The sequence below is a fragment of the Sus scrofa genome, chromosome 6, assembly GCF_054392235.1.
Source record: "Sus scrofa isolate SSC_HxYL_T2T_F1_AM1 chromosome 6, Sscrofa_HxYL_maternal_Yorkshire_Landrace_v2.0, whole genome shotgun sequence".
NCBI classification, from domain to species: domain Eukaryota; kingdom Metazoa; phylum Chordata; class Mammalia; order Artiodactyla; family Suidae; genus Sus; species Sus scrofa.
In genome coordinates, this window is record NC_139388.1 from 21349352 (window position 1) to 21369061 (window position 19710).

Below are 19710 nucleotides of genomic sequence, written 5' to 3' on the forward strand. Positions count from 1 at the left end.
GGTGGATTCAGAGGGCGTGAAGTCCAGGCCCCGCCCCCTTAGGGGACAGTAGGAGTTACTAGCGCGAAAGAAAAGTGGGGAAAGGCACGGGTGGCTTGGATGTAAGGAAGTGCTTGCCTGGTTTCCTGCAAATAACAAATAATGCTCTTTGGCATTATTTGATAAGGTTAAAGCAGCTAACCAGTACATGCGCACTAACTACATTAAATGTCTTAAAGGCATCATTGCTTTAATTATTAACAGGATCACTATGAATACACCAGATATCTTAACTTGTGGTATGTGGTCAAAGCAATACTTCAAGGAAAATTTATCACCTTAAATGCATGATTAGAAAACAAGGTCTGAACATTAAGATAAAAGCAGAAATTAATGCAATTAAAATACATTTGAATAGGTTGAATTAGCAGCAGGGTTTTAATCAATTAGTTCTTAGAACATTTTTTTTTTCCTTTTGGTCTTTTTAGGGCCGCACCTGCAGCATATGGAGGTCCCCAGGCTAGAGGTCTAATCAGAGCTACAGCTGCCAGCCTACACCACAGCCACAGCAACGCAGGATCCGAGCCTGTCTGAGACCTACACCATAGCTCACAGCAATGCTGGATCCTTGACCCGCTGAGCAAGGCCAGGGATCAAACCCCCAACCTCATGTTTCCTAGTCAGATTCATTTCTGCTGCACCACGATGGGAACTCCAACATTGTTTAATTTTTAAAAATATTTATTTTTATGCCTCACCTGTGGCATAAGGAAGTGGGTCAAATCGGAGCTGCAGCTGCAGGCCACAGCAACACTGGATCTCAGCCACATCTGCAACTTGTAATGCCAGGTCCTTAACACACTGAGCAAGGCCAGGGATCCAACCCGCATCCTTTTGGAGACTACATTGGGTTCTCAACCCACTGAGCCACAATGGGAACTCCAGAATGTTTTTTTAAAAAGCATAAAATAAGCTATGCTATTTCAAGTGTGGAAGAAATCCCGGGTGTTGGAAACCAATCACTCATTGAGCATTTGTTTGGATATCATACTCTTGCTCAGGCCTGTGCTGGTTTTATGTGGCTGACAGAAAAGTAGTTTGCAGCTAACTTCATCACTGTAACAACTAATAAGAGCTAAGATCAATTGAGCATTTATTACATGTCAGGCACTATACTAAGTGCTTTAGCCTTTATTAAATCGTTTAATCCTTGTGGCAATGACATGAACAATCCAACCAGAATTTCCAGATATAGAGGGGAAAATATAATCTGACTGCAGTAGAAAGTCAAAACTTTTTTTGTGTGAAGCTGTTATTTTTGGATCATTTACCATAGGTTTCAGTAATCCCACTCCTTTGTATTTACTCAAAGGAGTTGAGAACTTATGCCCACACAAAACTTGTACACAGATGTTTATTACAGGCTTATTTGCAATTGCCAAAACGTGTACGCAACAAAGATGTCCCTCAAAAGATGCACAGATAAATAAACTGGTACACCCAGACATTGGAATGTTATTTAGTAAAAATAAATGAGCTACTAAGCCATGAAATGATGAGGACAACTTAAAACGCAAATTACTAAGTGAAAGAAGTCAATAACACTGCATACTCTATGATTTCTACTATATGAATTCTGGAAAAGGCATGGGGTCAGTAAAAAGATTAGTGCTTGCCAAGGGTGAGGAGGTAAGAAAAAATGAATAGGTAGAGCACAGAGGATTTTAGGACATTTGTCCTAACTGATAGAATATACAGCACAAAGAGCGAACCCTAATATAAACAATGGACTTTATGTAATTATTATGCATCAATGTAGGTCATTATAAGACATGTACCTCTCTAGTCGGGGATGTGGATAATGGGTGAGGCCTTGCATGTGTGGGGGTAGAGGATTATAGGAAATGCGTACTTTCCCCTCAATTTTTCTCTGAATCTAAAATTGCTCCCAAAAAATAAGGTCTTACTTTAAAAAAAAAAAACCCCAAACTTAGAAATATCTTTAAGATCTTGAGGGAGTCAAGAATTTCTTAAATAGGACACAAAGTGTACTAACATAAAAGAAAATAGAGATAAATTGGACATCATTATAATTTTAAAAGTCTATTAATTCAAAGGCAACTCTAGAGAAGTTCCCTTGTGATGCATCGGGTTAAGGATCCAGTGTTGCCGCAGCTGTGGCGTGGGTCTGACCCCTGGCCTGGGAAATCCTGCATGCCTCGGGAATGGCCAAAAAGTGGCGGGGTGGAGGGGGAGGCAACCATTAGGAAAGTGAAAAAGCATACCACAATCTGGAAGAAAGTGTTTGCAATACATATATCACACCAAAAAAACCCTTTTATCCAGAATATATAAAGAATTCCCACAAATTAATAAGAAAAAGTATGGATTTCCCTGGTGGCTCATTGGGTTAAGGATCCAGCATTGTCACTGCTGTGGCTCTGTTTACAGTCATGGCTCCATTCCTGGCCCAGGAACTTCCGCATGTGGAAAAAACAAAAACAAACTATACTAAACCCAATTTTGAAAAATAAAATATTCAAGTGACCAATAAGCATATGAAAAGATGCTCACCATACTTGGTCATTAGAAAAATGCAAATTTTTTTCTTTTTCTTTTTTGGTCGCCTCATGGCATATAGACTTCCCCAGCCAGGGATCAGGTAACAGCCACAGTTGCTACCTATGCCGAAGCTGCAGCAATGCCAGATCCTTTAGCCCACTGTGTCGGAGATCGAATCTGCATCCTGGTGCTGCAGAGACTCTGCAGATACTGTTGAGCCACAGTGGGAACTCCAGAAAATGCAAATTTAAATCATGAGACATTGCTCTGGACCAACCAGTGAGTTAAGGATCGAGTGTTCCTGCAGCTGTGGCATAGGTCACAGCTGTGGCACAGATTCCACCCCTGGCCCAGGAGCTTCATATGCTACAGGAGCAGCCAAAAAAAAATTTTTTTTTAATGTCCTCAGAATTCAGAGCACTACAAGACTTTCATGGCTAAAGGCATCACCACGCCAACCTACACCAATGAGGGAGGTGAATGGAAGACTCCTTTCTCTGAATTATAACAATACTCTTGCCAACAAAAAAAAAAAAAAAGAGAGAGAGAGATAGAAAGCTATATGGCACAAAAATTATTTTTTTAAGATTTACAAATATACAGACTATATAAAAATGTACACACAAATTTGTTCATTGCAGCAATACTGGTAATAGTACTGGTAAGAGTCTATCCATAAAGGATTGCTTCAACTGTGGTACACCACACAATGGAACACTACACAGCCATGAAAAGGGTGAAGTTTATCTGTACATGTTAACACTAAAATTTTCCCAAGTGAAAGCACAAGTTGCAGAAAAATAATATATAATTTGATTATAGTTCTGTAAAATAAAGATACTTTTATTAAAATGTATATTTTATATTAAAAATTTGTAATTAAAAAATGTTAGTAAATGCACAGGGAAAAAAACCTGAAAGATGCATGCCAAATTTGTGTTTACTTCCAAGGGAGGAAAGCGTTTTTGTATGTGTGGGTATGTGGTTGGCAGAGACGTTCATTATTTACTTTTATGTAACATTTGAATTTTTTTATCATGAGCATATACTACTTTGGTAATCAGGAAAGGTCAATAAATATTACTTTAAACACCCCAAGCACAAGCAGGACTACTCAAAGATGTAAACTGATGTTCTGAATGTCCAAGCACCTTGTGGATAAGCTTCAGACTGTTCTTAGGTGAGTAGGTTCCTTGTTCCCTTCTCTCGAAGTCAGAATAACCTCTTTCCCTTCTTTCTATAGCAGAACACTTCACCCAACTGTAGTGATCCACAAAAATCAAGATTATCTTGTTTGAGAGGTTTCTGAAAAATAAGACTTTCCTACTGGCTGAGACAGGAAATTGGATAAAGCTAGCCTTTAAGTTCTGCATAGCATCTGAAGAATTCCCAGGCCCAGGCTCTGGAAGGACCGCCAACACCAGCAGGTCAACAAGGTGATACCATGCCATGTAGATTGATACGCACATGCGAGGACCTTTGTAGTAGTTTCCGGGATGTGCTCATCAAAACAAAGTTTTGAGATGCTGTCTCAGAGATGTGAGAGACCAACAGAAGTTCACAGAGCATTGAGTCAAAAAAGGGCCTCATGATGGAGTTCCCTGGTGGCATAGAGGGTAAGGATTTGGTGTTGTCACTGCTGTGGCACAGGTTAGATCCCTTGCCTGGGGACTCCTGCATGCCACAGGCATGGATGAAAAACAAAGGGGGGCCTCGTGAGACTGTGACCACCTGAGAACATGAGGCCAGTGCTGGAGTTGGAAAGTACCAAGTCCATCTGGTGTCCTGTTGGCCTTACAAAGTCAGCTGGTGGTAGGCCTGTGGGCCCTCGCTTGCTGACGTCCGGGGCAGGAACAGTGTTGAGCTCCCACCTCTGAGGAGCTGCTTGGATATGACAGGAGCTGGTCCAGGGAACGCTGATGCTGTGGCGGCCCTGAGGGGCCTCTGCTTCAAAAACTGAGCATCCACATAGTCACCTGTTCAGGACAAGCAGCAGAGAAGACAGAAGAAGAGGGAGGTTGTGCAGACCACGAGGCTTTTGTGGAGAACTAGCTGGTGCCCATCCAGCCATCTGAGCATCAGGGTTTGCCCACTGCTTCTGTGCTCTAAGGCGGTGGGAGGACATAGGCCAAGGCCGATGCTTGCATCTCCCTGTCGCACAGCTGGGCTGGGAGGGGAGGACTGAGGGAGCCAGGGAAGCTCATTTGTAAAACAGGTCCATTTCCTAACTTAACAGATATACCTGGTGCTTCTATCCCTCCCTCTTTCACCCTTGAATGGGATGCTTCCCAGTTTACGGGACCCTCAGGATGCTCTACAACAAGACCCGCCCCCTTCCCGGTCTCGGGGCAGCAGACTCAACCAGCCTTCAAAGTGAGATGCTTTTGGAAGGGGGTGTGCGTGTATGGAGGGGGCAGGATTGGGAGGAGGGATGGAATACAGTGCCACGAACAAAGGGAAAGCAGAGAAGGGACTAAGGCAGCTCCCTGAGTTCACCGGAGGTGACACCTAAACGGCTGGGTGACTCACCTGCTTTGGAAGGAGGGTCCAGGAAGATGCATGTGTTCTAGGCAAGCTCTGGCTTCCCTGGCTTCAAGTCTATTTGAATCACCTGCGGCGCCCCCTGCCAGGACGGTTGGTTTCACGTACCTCTTCTACGTGTCCCTCTTCTACGCGTCCCGCCAGAAGCATCCTTGAAACCGCCCTCCTCACTTCTGGGACTGGCCCTCCTTCCTCTGCTAGAACCTGGCACAAAAGTTCTATCTCGCTCAGTCCTGTGGCTACGGGTCTCACTGAATGGCCCCTTCCACACTGAAAACTCTCCATACATTTCTTTTAAAACTTTTTATTCAATAATATATACTTTGAAAATTATAATATGTAACCGCCCCTCATGCCGTATTCGCCCCGAGCCCCACTGCGGAGTCTGTGGTCGGCAAGTTAACGTGATCTGTTGGAGAAACAGGCCGCCACGGACGAGCCGGGCCACCGGGGAGCAACAGTAACCAACAACCATTTTTGCATACCCTTCACATTTCCCATGCTTTCTGGGTCAGGAGGAAGTCAACAGGAAGCCAAAGGCGTGTGAACCTTTTACATTCGGAAGTGAGGTTTGATATACGGTGGTGGGCTGCCCTTCGGTGGGTCTAGTTCGCGCTCGCCAAACCTGCCACCGTTTTGTGTCTGCTCACGGAACGTGATCGCTCTACACACGTTAAGACGTTTGATTTGGTTCTCGTTCTGCTTATGGAAAAGTGGGAGGAACCGCAACAGACCTGGGGAGAGAGACGGGAGGAGGGGAAAGACGGCATTAATCAATCTGACCTGCAGTGAGGACAGGCCTCCACTGGCGTGCGTGCCCTTCTGCTGGGGAGTGCTGGGATGCAAGCTCATCTTTCCTAGGGCACTTCGTGGAGAACCAGGTAAGGACTGACTTTAGGATCTCCAGTTGCAAACAGTACCCTTTTCCTTCCTCTTCTGACCGCCACTTACAGAGGCAGTCTTTGTCCCGGCCTTTCTTTGACCAAGTCCCTCCTCTTCTCTAGGGTCCAGGATGCTCTAGAAGCACCAGAGACTCTTGACCATTCTGTGCAAACCAAGCTACAAGGTCAGCAGTCCAACTCCAGATCCCTATTTGACCTGCCCCAATTTATTGAGGACATCTTGGGACCAAGAATCAGATGACCTTATTTACACAAGGAAAGGGCCCAGTTCACTAATAAAGTTCGCCAAGGGAGCACAAATACTTTAAACTCTCCCCTGGAAGAGGCTGTCTGGCATGGCCTGAAAACCTCATTTCTCCTTCCATGTCCAGCACAGTCCAGTGAGTCGTAAGATGCCAGCAGAGTTCTAGAAGCAGCCATCTCAGAACAGCATTAAAGCATCGTCAGAAGGGACTATGTGCCTGCAAAGCTGTCACACAGAAACATTTCATGACCCAGACTTTTTCTAGGTAAAGGGTTCTATTGCTTAGTCCTGAAGGAAGGCTGCATGGTGCACAGTTAAGAAAGAAATGACTCTTCAGCACATGACTGCCAAGTGAGAAGCAAGTGTACTAATGAAAGACACCACCATCTGCTAAACAACAGCATGTGCCCGCTTAAGTTCCCAGGAATGGGCCTGCAGGTGGGTTTTCTTAAGTGCAGGACGCTCTGCCATAAAGGTTAAAGTCATGCAATGAAATGGTCAATCCCAAGCAGCAAGTTCTGAGTGGTACAATTCACAAGCAAGTACCCAGACACAGAACAATCCCTGCCACCCCGCCCCAGCCCCACCATTTCTGCTTAAGGGAAGTCTTCACACCAAAGTGATTAACTGCAACAACCCACCCACACATCTTTGAAGTTCAAGGTTTACCCCTCCTCTCCCCCAAGAGACAGGAAATACAAGTTTACGGTCCTCTTGGCAGTGGCTCATCTCCCACTTGGGAAGGCTGGTGATTATCAACATTTTTATTTATGAAAACAGGATTAAACATGGCATCTTTCTTTCCTCTAAGGGCAGCAGCACATAAATCATACATAGGTCATCCAGTGATACAAAGAGGTGGCCAACTGTGTCTGAAGCAGTCATAAGTAAAGGATCACGACCCAGGCAGTGTTGCTTTTCTGCAAACAGAAGGAAACAGTCGGCTCCATGGTTCTTGAAGATTTATCCAAGCTTTCCACTGGTTGTCAAGATTTCTGACCCAAACTCTTAGTTACGATTTACAGCAAGAAAAGCCAGCAAGTGAAAAACTGTTAATTTATTGATTCATTGAAATTTTTTTTTTAAACAATCCCCATTACATGCAGTTCAGGATTAAGTATCACATTTGTAGCACATTGTTGAGTCTCCACACAAAAGTATGCATCACCTGTATAATTCCATCACATCACCTTCCCCAGCCTCTACAATACCTGGTTGGGGTCATTTTCACTGACACATCCATACAGCTCCAAAGCATACGTTATTACTGGTTTTCTCAGCCAGATGTTTCCTCGCCATCTACCATCCCCTCATCCCCACCCTGGGGTTAGTTTTTAAAGGCAAGATATTACTCAGCTATATTAAGCTCACGGACAAACTTTGGCTTCTTGTGTGCTCATGTGGACCCTGCTTTTGCTTTGGGGTTTATACCTCAATGGCCTTGACTGATCACTTACCATCCACTCCTATTAATTTGTAGGAGGGAAGTTTGCTTTTTTTCCTGTGAGTGCTTGTGCAATAACACAGGTTCCTAAATGAATCACTAATCTGAACTGGCATTAAAGAAAACTGTCACCAGGGCTCTCTCAGATACATTTCAATGCATATACAAAAACTTTTCCAATTGTTTGTGTCCCAAAATAATTTTGCTTCCATCCTCATCAAAGCAGCACCCGGGAGAAGCGAAGTCATTTCCCTGAGTAGGCGCAGACTGAGTGAGACCCACGGCTGCGGGCTCTCTCTGGGACTCAGCATCTGCCTTGAGAGCACCACCATGCAGTCCCTCCGGAACCAATCCCAGGGGCAGTGCCCACCTCAGGACATGTTCCAGAACTTGAACTTTGTGCCTCCCCGCTCCTTGCTTTCTCCCCTCAAGAAGTCATGTTCCCTCCTCAAGATGGACCTTTCAACTGTTTTTACTGGTTCTCTTTATTTTAACAGCCCCCTCTCCCATCTTCTCTCCCGGCTCCCAGGGATTACAAGCTCTTCGGCCTCCTCTCATCAGTTTGAGGGTACCTTCCTGCTCTGCAAGGGAATACACATGCCTTGAGCCTCATAAGTACTGACGTGCTGGACAACATCTGTTAGGAGACCCAGCAGACGGAGGTTCACGTGCCTCACAGAACTGGCACCGTGCTCCTCTAACGGGTCAGACCTGGGGATGCTTGGGCTGCGTGATACACTCACTGGCCTCTCCCACCTGGTCACCTACTGCAGGGATGGGACGGGATGGGGCAGGCCAGCAGACAGATCCCCGGGAGAGTGAACTGCAGGCAAACCTGATGAAAACATTAGCACTTCATCAGTTCTGCTCTCGCCGTGGGACTGCTCAGCTGGGGCAAACCCTTACTGTTATGCTCATTTGTGGCCAATGACCAATGATACGTGGATCTGTATTTGGCACAGGAACCTTTTGTTCTCACCACACCAGGTCTATGTTCCTGAACACAGGCAGTACCTGAGATGACAGTGTAACACTACCCTGTTCCCCACCTTTTTTTGCTTTTCTTTAGGAAATAAGTCCTTATCATAGGCACTTTTAACCTGTTACAAGGTAATGAAGCAAACGAAATGTCTAACGAAAATCACTGAGATGAATTTTAGAAACACGCTAACCAAAAAGGATACTGAGCGGGTAAATCTACCATAGCTTTGTCTACGTACACTTAAGACCAGACTCACGCACGCACATGCATGCACGCGCTTATCCTTCTATTGGAACCCTCCAAGACCGCCTCCTAACCCAGGTAAATACTCTAAAACCTCAGGAGAGCGAGGTCCATGTGGACACAGAATGGTTCTGGAGATGGTAAAAGAGGAACGGTCTAGACGACTCAGCTCAGTCTGGGAAAGAACCATCCATAGTCAGTCAGCCAGAAGCTGGATGTCAAGACCAGACTCAGAAAGGAGTGGGCATTTTAAACTTAGTTATGCCGTATGTCTAAGGCATGAAGAGAGGTAAAAAGTATACAGGTGGCGGAAAGGTAAACTGTATGCATAAAAAGGAAGAATTACTCCTTTGCCAAGCTTCAGCCAGAGAACCCAAGGACAGGGAGGTTAGCTGTGTTTGCATCCACTAGATCATATAACTGGAGGAGAGAGGCAGAGGTTAGTCACCTGACTCTTCTCCTCCAGATGCTTTTATTGCCTCTGGGGGACCCAAGAGAAAGAAACAGGATTACTGCTTCACCAGGACCATCCATTAGGCTCCTCCTGCCTGGTCCAGATAGGTGACTTTAAAAAAGAAGGTGAGAGGAGGGAACGGGTGACGGAGGAGGAGATGGGTGGGGCAGGAAAGACACACAGTGGCACATCTCCCTGATAAATAATAACCAACAGTTCAGTGTTGCCTGGAAGGGCACATTAAGAAGGCTTCTGATAATCCAAAACACTGAGTTTTGCTGCCTGCTTTATCAATACAGGTTTGGCCAAGAGCTCCTGTTGTGTCTTTTGATTTTCAGGTAGAACAAATGTACATATTAACATACAGAATGTACGATGCAGGCAGGTAGCACTGGTATGAGAACCTAACTGAATGCATTTCCTGGCTTTGGGATCTTATTTTACTCTACAAGCTCAACCCTATAGTAAGAGTTTTATTTGTATTTTAAGTTCCCATCAACCAAATGACAAATATAAAACCTACATTTAGAGATAGGACCTGCTACCAATACCAATATGATTTTATTGGAACATGGAATGTTAAACAGATGTTTTCAAACAAACAATCTAACCTTATAAAAATGTACGGCATTATTAAATATTTAATAAAGAAATTCTAAAGTGTGATGTGGTGGCAGACACCTTGAGCTGCAGCCTAGGTGTGTTGAGGTCCCCACAGCTGGGGGGGGGGCTCTGCAGCTGGGGTCAGGGGACTGCGTGCAAACCGTGTGGATGACAAGTCCCCAGAGGGAAATCAGCCCTACTTTTTATCTTAGACAAAACCCAGCTTCTTTTGCTAATGTCAAGGCTAGCACAATGGGCCCCAAGCTCTGATAGTCACCCCAGGAGCTCCAATCCCTCTCTAAGCCCCTTGGATGTTAGCCTTGGGGTAGTGGGTGGCCCTGCCCACACAACTCTAGTCCCTGCACATGAGAAAGACTTATCTGTGCCAACACATTCGCATGTTACCTATCAGAGCTTAAATACACAGATAATCCTGATTACAGTGGGAAATTGTTTTTCATGGGGATAGAGAGGGGTACAGGATGGGAGGGTAGGAGAGGAGTATTTTTTTTTTCACCCAATAGTCTTTCCTGAATAAATTCTAATACGATGTCTTTTTCTCCCTCCCTGAAGCCTGACTTTCCAGCTTTAGTTATGGCTGTGAACACAGTCTTTGTTTCAAAGACATGCATTTAAATAGATGCACACACAGGGTTGTGCTGGGAAATGAAGTTTTCCTTAAGAGGCTGAAGAAAGAAAAAAAAAAAAGCTATATGAAAAAAAGAGCAACAAGATTTTATGGTTAGGCAAATCAACGAAAGTTACACTGAGCTCTGAGTTATGCACTTAGTCTCCAACTCTGATGAGACAGATGGACATGTCTGGCGTCACAAGGCTTAAAGTGCTGCCTCCTGACATCCAAGGGGACTCCTGTGAGAGTGACTGCAGTTTGCTCACAAATGAAAACACTTAGAAGAAAACTGCAGGGATGAGGTACATTTCTTAGAGAGCTCATGTCATAAAAAAATACATAAAACATGAATTTGTAAAAGAGCTTAAAAAAAAATACTGTCACTGTTTTAGTTTCTCCTTTTTGTAAATGAGGCTGGTGTGTCAGTACAGACTGCTGACATTTTGCTAGAACTTGAGCCTGAATCTCACCAAAGGAAACCCAGACCACAGTGGAATAGATAGGAAGTCAGATATTCAGAGCTTGTTGACTGAACGGGTTAATTCAACAGTGGTCTTCTGTTAAGTAAAGTAAATGAACAACAACTCCGAGTCTCTCATCTCCCATGCATTCCAAAGGGAGCGTCTCCTCAGATCCTCAACTATGTGCATCGACAGGCTGCCGCACGGCAGCTCCCTGCAGACTAGTACTGGGGAGTTTCTTTCTTTTTGACAGACTTTTAGGTCTTTACTCTTCTTTGCGTTTAGAAGGAATGGCTAGAATTTCTTTTTATCACACTGTAGTTTTCCTTCAAGGTTTGTGTTTGGTTGGTTGGTTTTATTGGCAAGCATCAATGCTGCATTACCCGTCGCTTTCCAGTCTTCATCGGGCCGCCGTGAGACCACTGGAAAGTACAGCATTATCTGCACAAGGCTGGGACTGCTCCTTCACCACGGGGTCTGAAAGAAAACAGGGGCTCAGTCAGCAGAAGCCTGGCAGCTCAGTGCGGGGGAGAACATCAGGACAGACCCACCCTCCTCTACAGGGAGAGACAGACAGGGCGCCAATCACAGACACTGAGAAATGATCAGGGGAAATACAGTCAGCTCGTATGCTTCCACAGAGTGCAAGTTCAAATGCTGAGACTCAGAGAAAAGGAGTACAGAAACACATTCAAAATGTCTACTCATTTTCTTTTTTGTCTACTCTTTTGGCTGCCCCATGTACATGGAGCTTCCGGGCCAGGGATCAGATTCGGGCTGCAGTTACAACCTATGCCACGGCTGTGGCAATGCCGGATCCTTAAACCACTGTGTTGGGCTAGGGAGCAAACCTGTGTCCCAGTGCTCCAGAGGCACCCCGCTCCTGCTGTGCCACAGTGGGAACTCCTACAAATTTTATTTATTATTCTCCTTGAATACTAACATCATATCCAACCCCCAACTTCAAAGCATGTGCAATTATGAACACTTTGGAGGAAAGGGTAGGAGACATGAGAAGATCTATCCATTTTAAGCAATAGTATAAAAATTCTTTTACAGAAATATAAAATGTGTTCGAAAAAGGAGACAGGTCATGATTTACATAATATAAACACCAGTGTCCTTAATTCAATCCAACTCAGAGGGTAAAAATAGCTTTTCATGACAGATCCTGGACAGAGGACATCCATTTGCACTTGTCTGAGGCCTGGAAGAATGACTGGTAGGACTATTTACATTTACTGTAGTCTTTTTTCTTTTTGGTCTTTTTTAGGGCCACATTTGTGGCATATGGAAGTTCCTAGGCTAGGGGTCAAATCAGAGGTGTAGCTGCTGGCCTATGCCACAGCTCATGGCAATGCCAGATCCTTAACCCACTGAGCGAGGCCAGGGATCGTACCCGCATCCTCATGGATAGTAGTTGGGTTCGTTATCGCTGAGCCATGACAGGAACTCCAACATTTGCTGTCCTCTAATGCTTACGGACCAGCAGGCTCAACATCACAGAGTCATGTATTCTTTGGGCAAGATTTAGTTAACCTCCAGAGAGGAGAAAAGGGAGAAAGGAAGATAGTGTATTGGTCAAGCAACAGAGAGAAAACTGAGACATGTCACTCGACCACCCTTACACAGTCTCTCTGTCACTGGACTAAATGACCTTGCATTTTGCACTGTCTATAATCAAAGTCCGGGACATACTTTACCGGGGGCGGGGAGACCATAGACATGAATACCAATAAGCATCCACATAAAGTGAATATACACACATACTTCAAGGTGAGACCTAAGAGGTGGGTAACTCGGGATTTTAGTAAGGTCCTTCCTTTCCTCAAACTCTTTGTACTTACTTATTTCCTCCTTAAAAAATACACTATGATCACCTTATTACTTTCAACAAATCATTTGTTTTTTGGTTGTTTTTTTAAATGGCGGCACCTGTGGCATATGGAAATTCCCAGGCTACGGACTGAATCCAATCCACAGCTGCAGCAACGCTGGATCCTTTAACCCACTGTGTCAGGCTGGGATCAAACATGTACCTCTGCAGCAACCTGAGCTGCTGCAGTCTGGTTCTTAACCCACCAGACCACAGTGGGAACTCCAAATCATGTTTTATTGGCGGGGGTGGGGGGAAATCTCTGAATAGGTTTCCACACAAATGTACATATTTGAAAACAAAATTTTAGATACTTGTGATCTATCAACTCAGAGTCACAGGCTACAGTCCAACAGACCAGACTCAAGGGAGCCCCAGTGGTGAATAAGCAAATACCTTTGCAGGGTTGTTTCAATAGTCTAGAACTAATGAGGCCAAATACCAAGGATGATTCATCCAGATACGCAGAATTCTCTCAACCAGCCTCTAAGATAAAGGGTAGAAGAATTTCTCTGACAAATCAGGCCCCTGGAGACTCACAGAAGTACGGGTGCTCCATGGCCTCTTTGGCGGTCAGTCTCTGTTGATGGTCATATCGCAGAAGTTTGTCCAGAAGATCTAGGGCCTCAGGGCTGACGAGGTGTCTGTTCTCACTATGGATAAAGTTTTCCCAGCGTTTCCGTGAATGTCTGAGAAGAAAAGGAAAGCACTGGTATTCTGAGACTAATTCAACAAGAATCCTTACGTATTAGGGCTCAAGCCAGCAAAGTCTTAGAACACTGTGCTGATTACAAGCTCATTAAATCTGAGTTCCCGTCATGGCGAAGTGGAAACAAGTCTGACTAGGAACCACGAGGTTTCGGGTTTGATCCCTGGCCTCGCCCAGTGGGGTGGGGATCTGGCGTTGCCATGAGTGTGGTGTAGGTCGCAGACGTGGCTCGGATCTGGCATTGCTTTGGCTGTGGTGTAGACTGGCAGCTACAGCTCCTCCATATGCTGCAGGAGCAGCCCTAAAAAGACAAAAAAAAAGACAAGCTCATTAAACCTCTTTCTTACTGGTGCCTGTCCCACCTCCCCTCACAGTTATGATCACAACATTCTCAAAAAAAAAAAAAGTGCTCTGTGACTGCTAACACAGAATTAATTAAAACTTCTACATCTGATTTAGAAGTTGTGGAACCTTTTTAGATAAATTTTTATATCCCAGGCTTTGTCAATTCTGGGTTAGGCAAAGAGGTAGCTGAGTAATCTTTATTGTTTAGCAGGTACATTTACAGCATTAGCTTTAGAAACACGGAGGTTCTATAAATTACTGTCTAAAAACTGTCAATACTACATTTACTTTTCAACACTATTGTACTGTATCTGAAAACATGCTTTAAAATTTGCTCCCTTCTAGAAAATCCATTACACAGAACAATAAGCAACCAACTCTCTTTTTTTTAGGGCCACATCCATATGGACGTTCCCGGGCTAAGGGTTGAATGAGAGCTACAGCTGCTGGCCTACACCACAGTCACAGCAATGCGGGATCCAAGCTCAGTCTGCAACCTACACTGCAGCTCATGGCAATGCCAGATCCCTAACCCACCAAGCGAGGTCAGGGATCAAACCCACATCCTCATGGACACCAGCCAGGTTTGTTACCACTGAGTCACAATGGGAACTCCCCAAAAATCAAAGAATTACAGCTTTCCATAATCTTCCATTACTACTGTATAGCATAGGGAACTGTGTCCAATCTCTTGGAACAGAACATAAGAGATGATATAAGTATATATATATATATATACATATATACACACAAACACACATATATATGACTGGGTCACTTTACTGTACAGAAGAAATTGGAACAGTATAAATCAATTGTACTGTAATAAAAAAATACAAAAAATTTTTCCATTAAAATAAGCATATGCTGTACTAGATTTTGTCTTCCATTTTCTATTGATAAACAGGTTATCTCTCAGAGAATTATACTGATTAGAAGACACATGTGTAAACAATGCCCAATATTTCAAGGTAAGTTAAAAAATAATACAAATGGGGGGAAAAAGTATTTCCATCCTGACACGATTAGAAAGGGGAAAAGAGCTTTTAGAAAGCTAACCTTTTCACTTCTGAAATGGGCTAAGTTAAAACCCTCTTTCTTTCTCTCTCTTACTTACTGTCCCAGGATATCGTTGAAGTGTGGATCTAGGTCTATGTGATACTTCTTCAGATACCCATACAGCTCATCTGTACCCAGAACCTTGGCAATGCGAACAAGCTGAAACACAAAACAAACTGACCAAATCACTGAGCACAGAACTCACTGCCAAGCCCGTGGACATGCTGGACCAAGGAATCAGAAGACTTCCACATCAGTAAATCTCCAGGGACCAGATACAGATCTGAGCCTGGGGTGGACAGGCAGCAGACCCATGGATACGAAGTTCACATGAATGCAAATTTCCAAAATGCCTTTAAAACAGTAACAACAACTTAAGGCAATAACAGTTATGTTGGTATAACATCTAATGATTAGAACCTTATTTTATTAGACAAGGAGGTACTTGACTTCTTCACAGACTCACTTTGGAAGTTGGGCATAACAGCATTATCTGTCTTTATCTATAGGGACCCGGTAACTACAGACAAGATTCTGTGAAATTCTTTACTCTGAAAAAAGCTTATATGCATAGCATCCCTACAAGATGCTATTTTCTTGGCATCTGTCCCCAAATGGATAGGAGTCAGATGGTATTTGCTTACCTGGTCATAGTTATCCTGTCCATGAAAGAAGGGCTCCTTTCGAAAGATCATGCTTGCTAACATACAGCCCAAACTCCACATATCCAAGCTATAATCATACATCTGAGGAAATAAAGACAACCAGTCATCAAGGGTGTTACAAATGCCATTTTTCTGACCTGAGTTTCTAGTCTTTAGCTGACCTCTGCAGATGTTTTAAAATTCAAAGGAAAAAAAAAAAAAAAAAAAAAAAAAAAGAAAAAAGAAGCTGAGAAAAACGAGTAATTATCATTTTGAGATAGAATAGACAGGATTTTGAACGTATCCAAATTGACTAAATAAAAATCAGGGAAGAAAAAAAAAAAAAAAAAAAAACCCCACAGGAAAAGCCCTAGAGAAAAAAAAAAGGAACCCAGAGGTGCTTCACTAACAATTTTACCTGATAGTCCACAAGGAGCTCTGGTCCCTTGAAGTACCGCGAGGCTACTCGGACATTGTACTCCTGAGCTGGATGATAGAATTCTGCCAAACCCCAGTCTATCAGTCGCAGCTATAAGTATGGCAAATAAAACGTGGGAAAGGAATGTTTTTTAGATGCCTGTGTCTTACAACAAGGCCACATCATTTTAGATAAGTATTTGGCCACATAAAGTACACTGTTGATACTTTCAGCAACTACATTTAAGATTATTTCTAAAGCAGAGCACCTGGAATCTTACTTGCTTTTTCTTTTAAAAATTTAAATTATCCTGGCTTATCATTCTTTTTACCCCTCCCCCTTTTTACAGCCATACCTGGGGAACATTCGAGTTCCCAGGCTAGGGGTGGAATCAGAGCTGCAGCAATGTGAGATCCAAGCCACATCTGTCACCTATACTGTGGCAACGCTGGATTCTTAACCCACTAAGCCAGCCAGGGATCAAACCCGCACCCTCACAGAGACAAGGGTTTGAGTTCTTAAGCTGCTGAGCCACAAAAGGGACTCCTTATCATTCTCTTTAGATCAATAAAGCTTAAGTTTTTATTCTGCCTCCATCCAGTTGCATGTGATAACACATCCACCTCATTATTGACAGCTTTCATTATAAAGCTCTAGTCATAACAGAAAGAAATGGAGCATGTGCCCTGTTCTAGGACTGAAGCACTGCTCTAGCTTTTCATTAATCTAACACTAGCTAATTCATTTATTCACCAGTGAGGTACAATCAGGACTGAATACTGAAAAGAGGTGGCATCCAAGTGTACTTTTTAATCATAAGGCCAGGCCGACTGGTCTGAGGATCGTTAAGAAAGGAAGTAGAAATCAGCAACCGTAATTTCTTTCTTGAGGCCCCCCGGAAAACCATCATCAAGGTAAACAAGTAACTACACTTAGGGTCAGCTGTCTACTTTCCTTGTGTACTATGCTTACGCCAAGTACACTGGAGACTGAAGAAATACAACATCACAAGTCTTCCAAAGAAAAAAACAACATGGGTCTTTATAAACCAGCTAGGTACTGGCCAAAGTCTTTCAATGAAAGGCTTGCACTGCCTGGCTGTAATGGTACCTTTTTCTGTTGGTGATCTATCATGACATTGTGAGGTTTCACATCCCTGTGCATGATTCCCTTGCTGTGGCAGTAATCCAGAGCCTATTAGATAAGAAAGCACAGAGAAAAGTAAGCAAACCCTCTATCACCTTCCTCCCAATGCAAGCATATTCTTAGTACTTGTTCGCACCAGTTTGATTTGAATAGTCTCCCAAGGAGCAGCTTACTGTCTGTAACAACAACAAAAAACATGCTTCAGAAGGCACCCCTTGCTCTCTGAGCACACTATGCTAGCAGAATGGGGGCTGTGGAGGGGAGTCACCAAGGACTATGATGATTTCCCTTTTTCAGCCACCCTGCAGCATATGGAGTTCCTGGACCAGAGATCAGATTTGAGCCACAGTTTAGACCGACACTGCAGCTACACCAGATCCCTTCACCCACTGTACCAGGTCGGGGATTGAACTTGCATCCTGGTGCTGCAGAATGCCACAGCAGGAAATCCATGAAGATTTCTTAAAAGGGGGAAATTACATATTTCTTTGGGCATTTGTCTCTTACCTATGGCTGGAAGCAACTATTAGTCGCATGAATTTAAAACGTACATGAATCTGTTGGTCTAATTTGGTGTGCCTAAAACCAGATCTAGGAACCTCAGTGGAGTCATTCCTCATGCCAGTTTCAAATGACATGTAAGAACCCATGTAGACATGAAGAATGACATCTAAATATACTGGCAGTGTGGCCTGTCTTTTACAAAATCCCACGTGGGTTTTGTAGACTAAGATGTATTCTAATATTAGAATTTTCCTTAAAAACAATCCCTGATCCAGTTAAAGAATTATGACTCTGAAGGAGAAAACTGCTTCCTGTAAGACCACTGACACGCAGCTAAGATTTTTTTTTTCTTTTTTTGGCCACACCCATGGCACATGGAAGTTTCTGGGCCAGGGATCGAATCCCAGCAACAGCTGTGACCTATGCCACTGATCCACCACCTGTTGCTACAGATTTGCCTTTTCTGGACATTCATAAAATGAAATAATATATACAGTTCTTTTTTTTTTTTTGTCTTTTTTGCTATTTCTTGGGCCGCTCCAGCGGCATATGGAGGTTCCCAGGCTAGGGGTCGAATTGGAGCTGTAGCCACTGGCCTACGCCAGAGCCACAGCAACACAGGATCCGAGCCGAGTCTGCAACCTACACCACAGCTCACAGCAACGCCGGATCGTTAACCCACTGAGCAGGGGCAGGGACTGAACCGGCAACCTCATGGTTCCTAGTCGGATTCGTTAACCACTGCGCCATGACGGGAACTCCCTATACAGTTCTTTATCTTCTTTCACTAAGCATAACGTTTCTAAGATTCATCCATGTTGCTTTTTTTCCTTGTAGTAGTATTCCAGTGACCGAATACACTGCTGATGTAAAAAAGTCTTTGAGGAGTTCCCGTCGTGGCGCAGTGGTTAACAAATCTGACTAGGAACCATGAGGTTGCGGGTTCGGTCTGGGCCCTTGCACAGTGGGTTAACGATCCGGGGTTGCCATGAGCTGTGGTGTAGGTTGCAGACGAGGCTCGGATCCCGCGTTGCTGTGGCTCTGGCGTAGGCTGGTGGCTACAGCTCCAATTCGACCCCTATCCTGGGAACCTCCGTATGCCGCAGGAGCGGCCCAAGAAATAGCAAAAAGACAAAAAAAAAAAAAAAAAGGAGTTAAAAAAAAAAAAGTCTTTTAGAGGACATATGTTTTTATTTCTCTTGGGTAGACTCCTAAAGGTGGAAGTGCTGGGCTATAATTACAATAAACTTTTCAAGAGTTTGCCTAATTATTTCCCAAAGTGGCTGAACCATTTTACATTCCCATTAGCAATGTATGGGGGCTCCAGTTTCTCTACATCCTCACTAACACTTGTTACTGTTTATCTTTCTGATTAGAGCCTTTCTAGTGGGTTTGAAGAGGTATTTCATTATGGTTTTGCTATTTCTATAATGAATGATCAGGTTACACATCTTTTCTTTGGACAATTGTTAATTCAAATCTTTCACCCATTTCTTACTTGGGTTAAGTTTGTTTTTAAGGAATATAAAAATTTGCTTCTAAATCTGCGTTTTCCAATACAGAAAATAAATTTTCATAAATTTCAACGTTGGGCCCTTTGGCTTGTCTTAAAAAGCCCTTGAAGCCTATGAGTCCCACATTTTATGTCTTATCCATAAAGTACTCCTTGAGTAATGATGACAGCAATCCACAATCTTAAGAGTACCTACTGATGCGCCTGGCATTGAGAGCTCTTATAAGATGGAATTGTCCAAGAGACAAGATTAGGTCTTTTCCATGTCGGCACCATTGACACTTTGGACCAGAGGATTCTTTGTTACGGGTAGCAGTCCTGTGCATTATTGGATGTTTAACAGAATTCCTGGCCTCTACCCAGGAGATACCAACAGCATCCCTCCCAATTGTGACAACCAAAAATAGCTCCAGACACTGCCAAATGTCCCCTGGGGGATAAAGTTAACTT

General features: G+C 43.7%; 1 protein-coding gene across 2 annotated transcripts in view; it reads right to left on the reverse strand.

The window, feature by feature from the left end:
- Positions 1-5370: 5370 nt before the first annotated feature.
- CSNK2A2 (casein kinase 2 alpha 2) overlaps positions 5371-19710 on the reverse strand; it is a 42091-nt gene continuing 27751 nt past the window's right edge. The window contains exons 6-12 of one of the 2 annotated variants that reach the window (XM_021093948.2): positions 17208-17291; positions 16098-16208; positions 15680-15781; positions 15094-15194; positions 13463-13611; positions 11430-11523; positions 5371-5816 (exon numbers count right to left, since the gene is read on the reverse strand). In XM_021093948.2, coding sequence (XP_020949607.1) covers positions 11447-11523; positions 13463-13611; positions 15094-15194; positions 15680-15781; positions 16098-16208; positions 17208-17291 — 624 coding nt within the window. In that variant the 3' untranslated portion in view covers positions 5371-5816; positions 11430-11446. Of the gene's footprint in view, positions 7149-11429; positions 11524-13462; positions 13612-15093; positions 15195-15679; positions 15782-16097; positions 16209-17207; positions 17292-19710 lie in introns of both variants that reach the window. The other variant, XM_021093949.2, reaches the window with a different exon arrangement.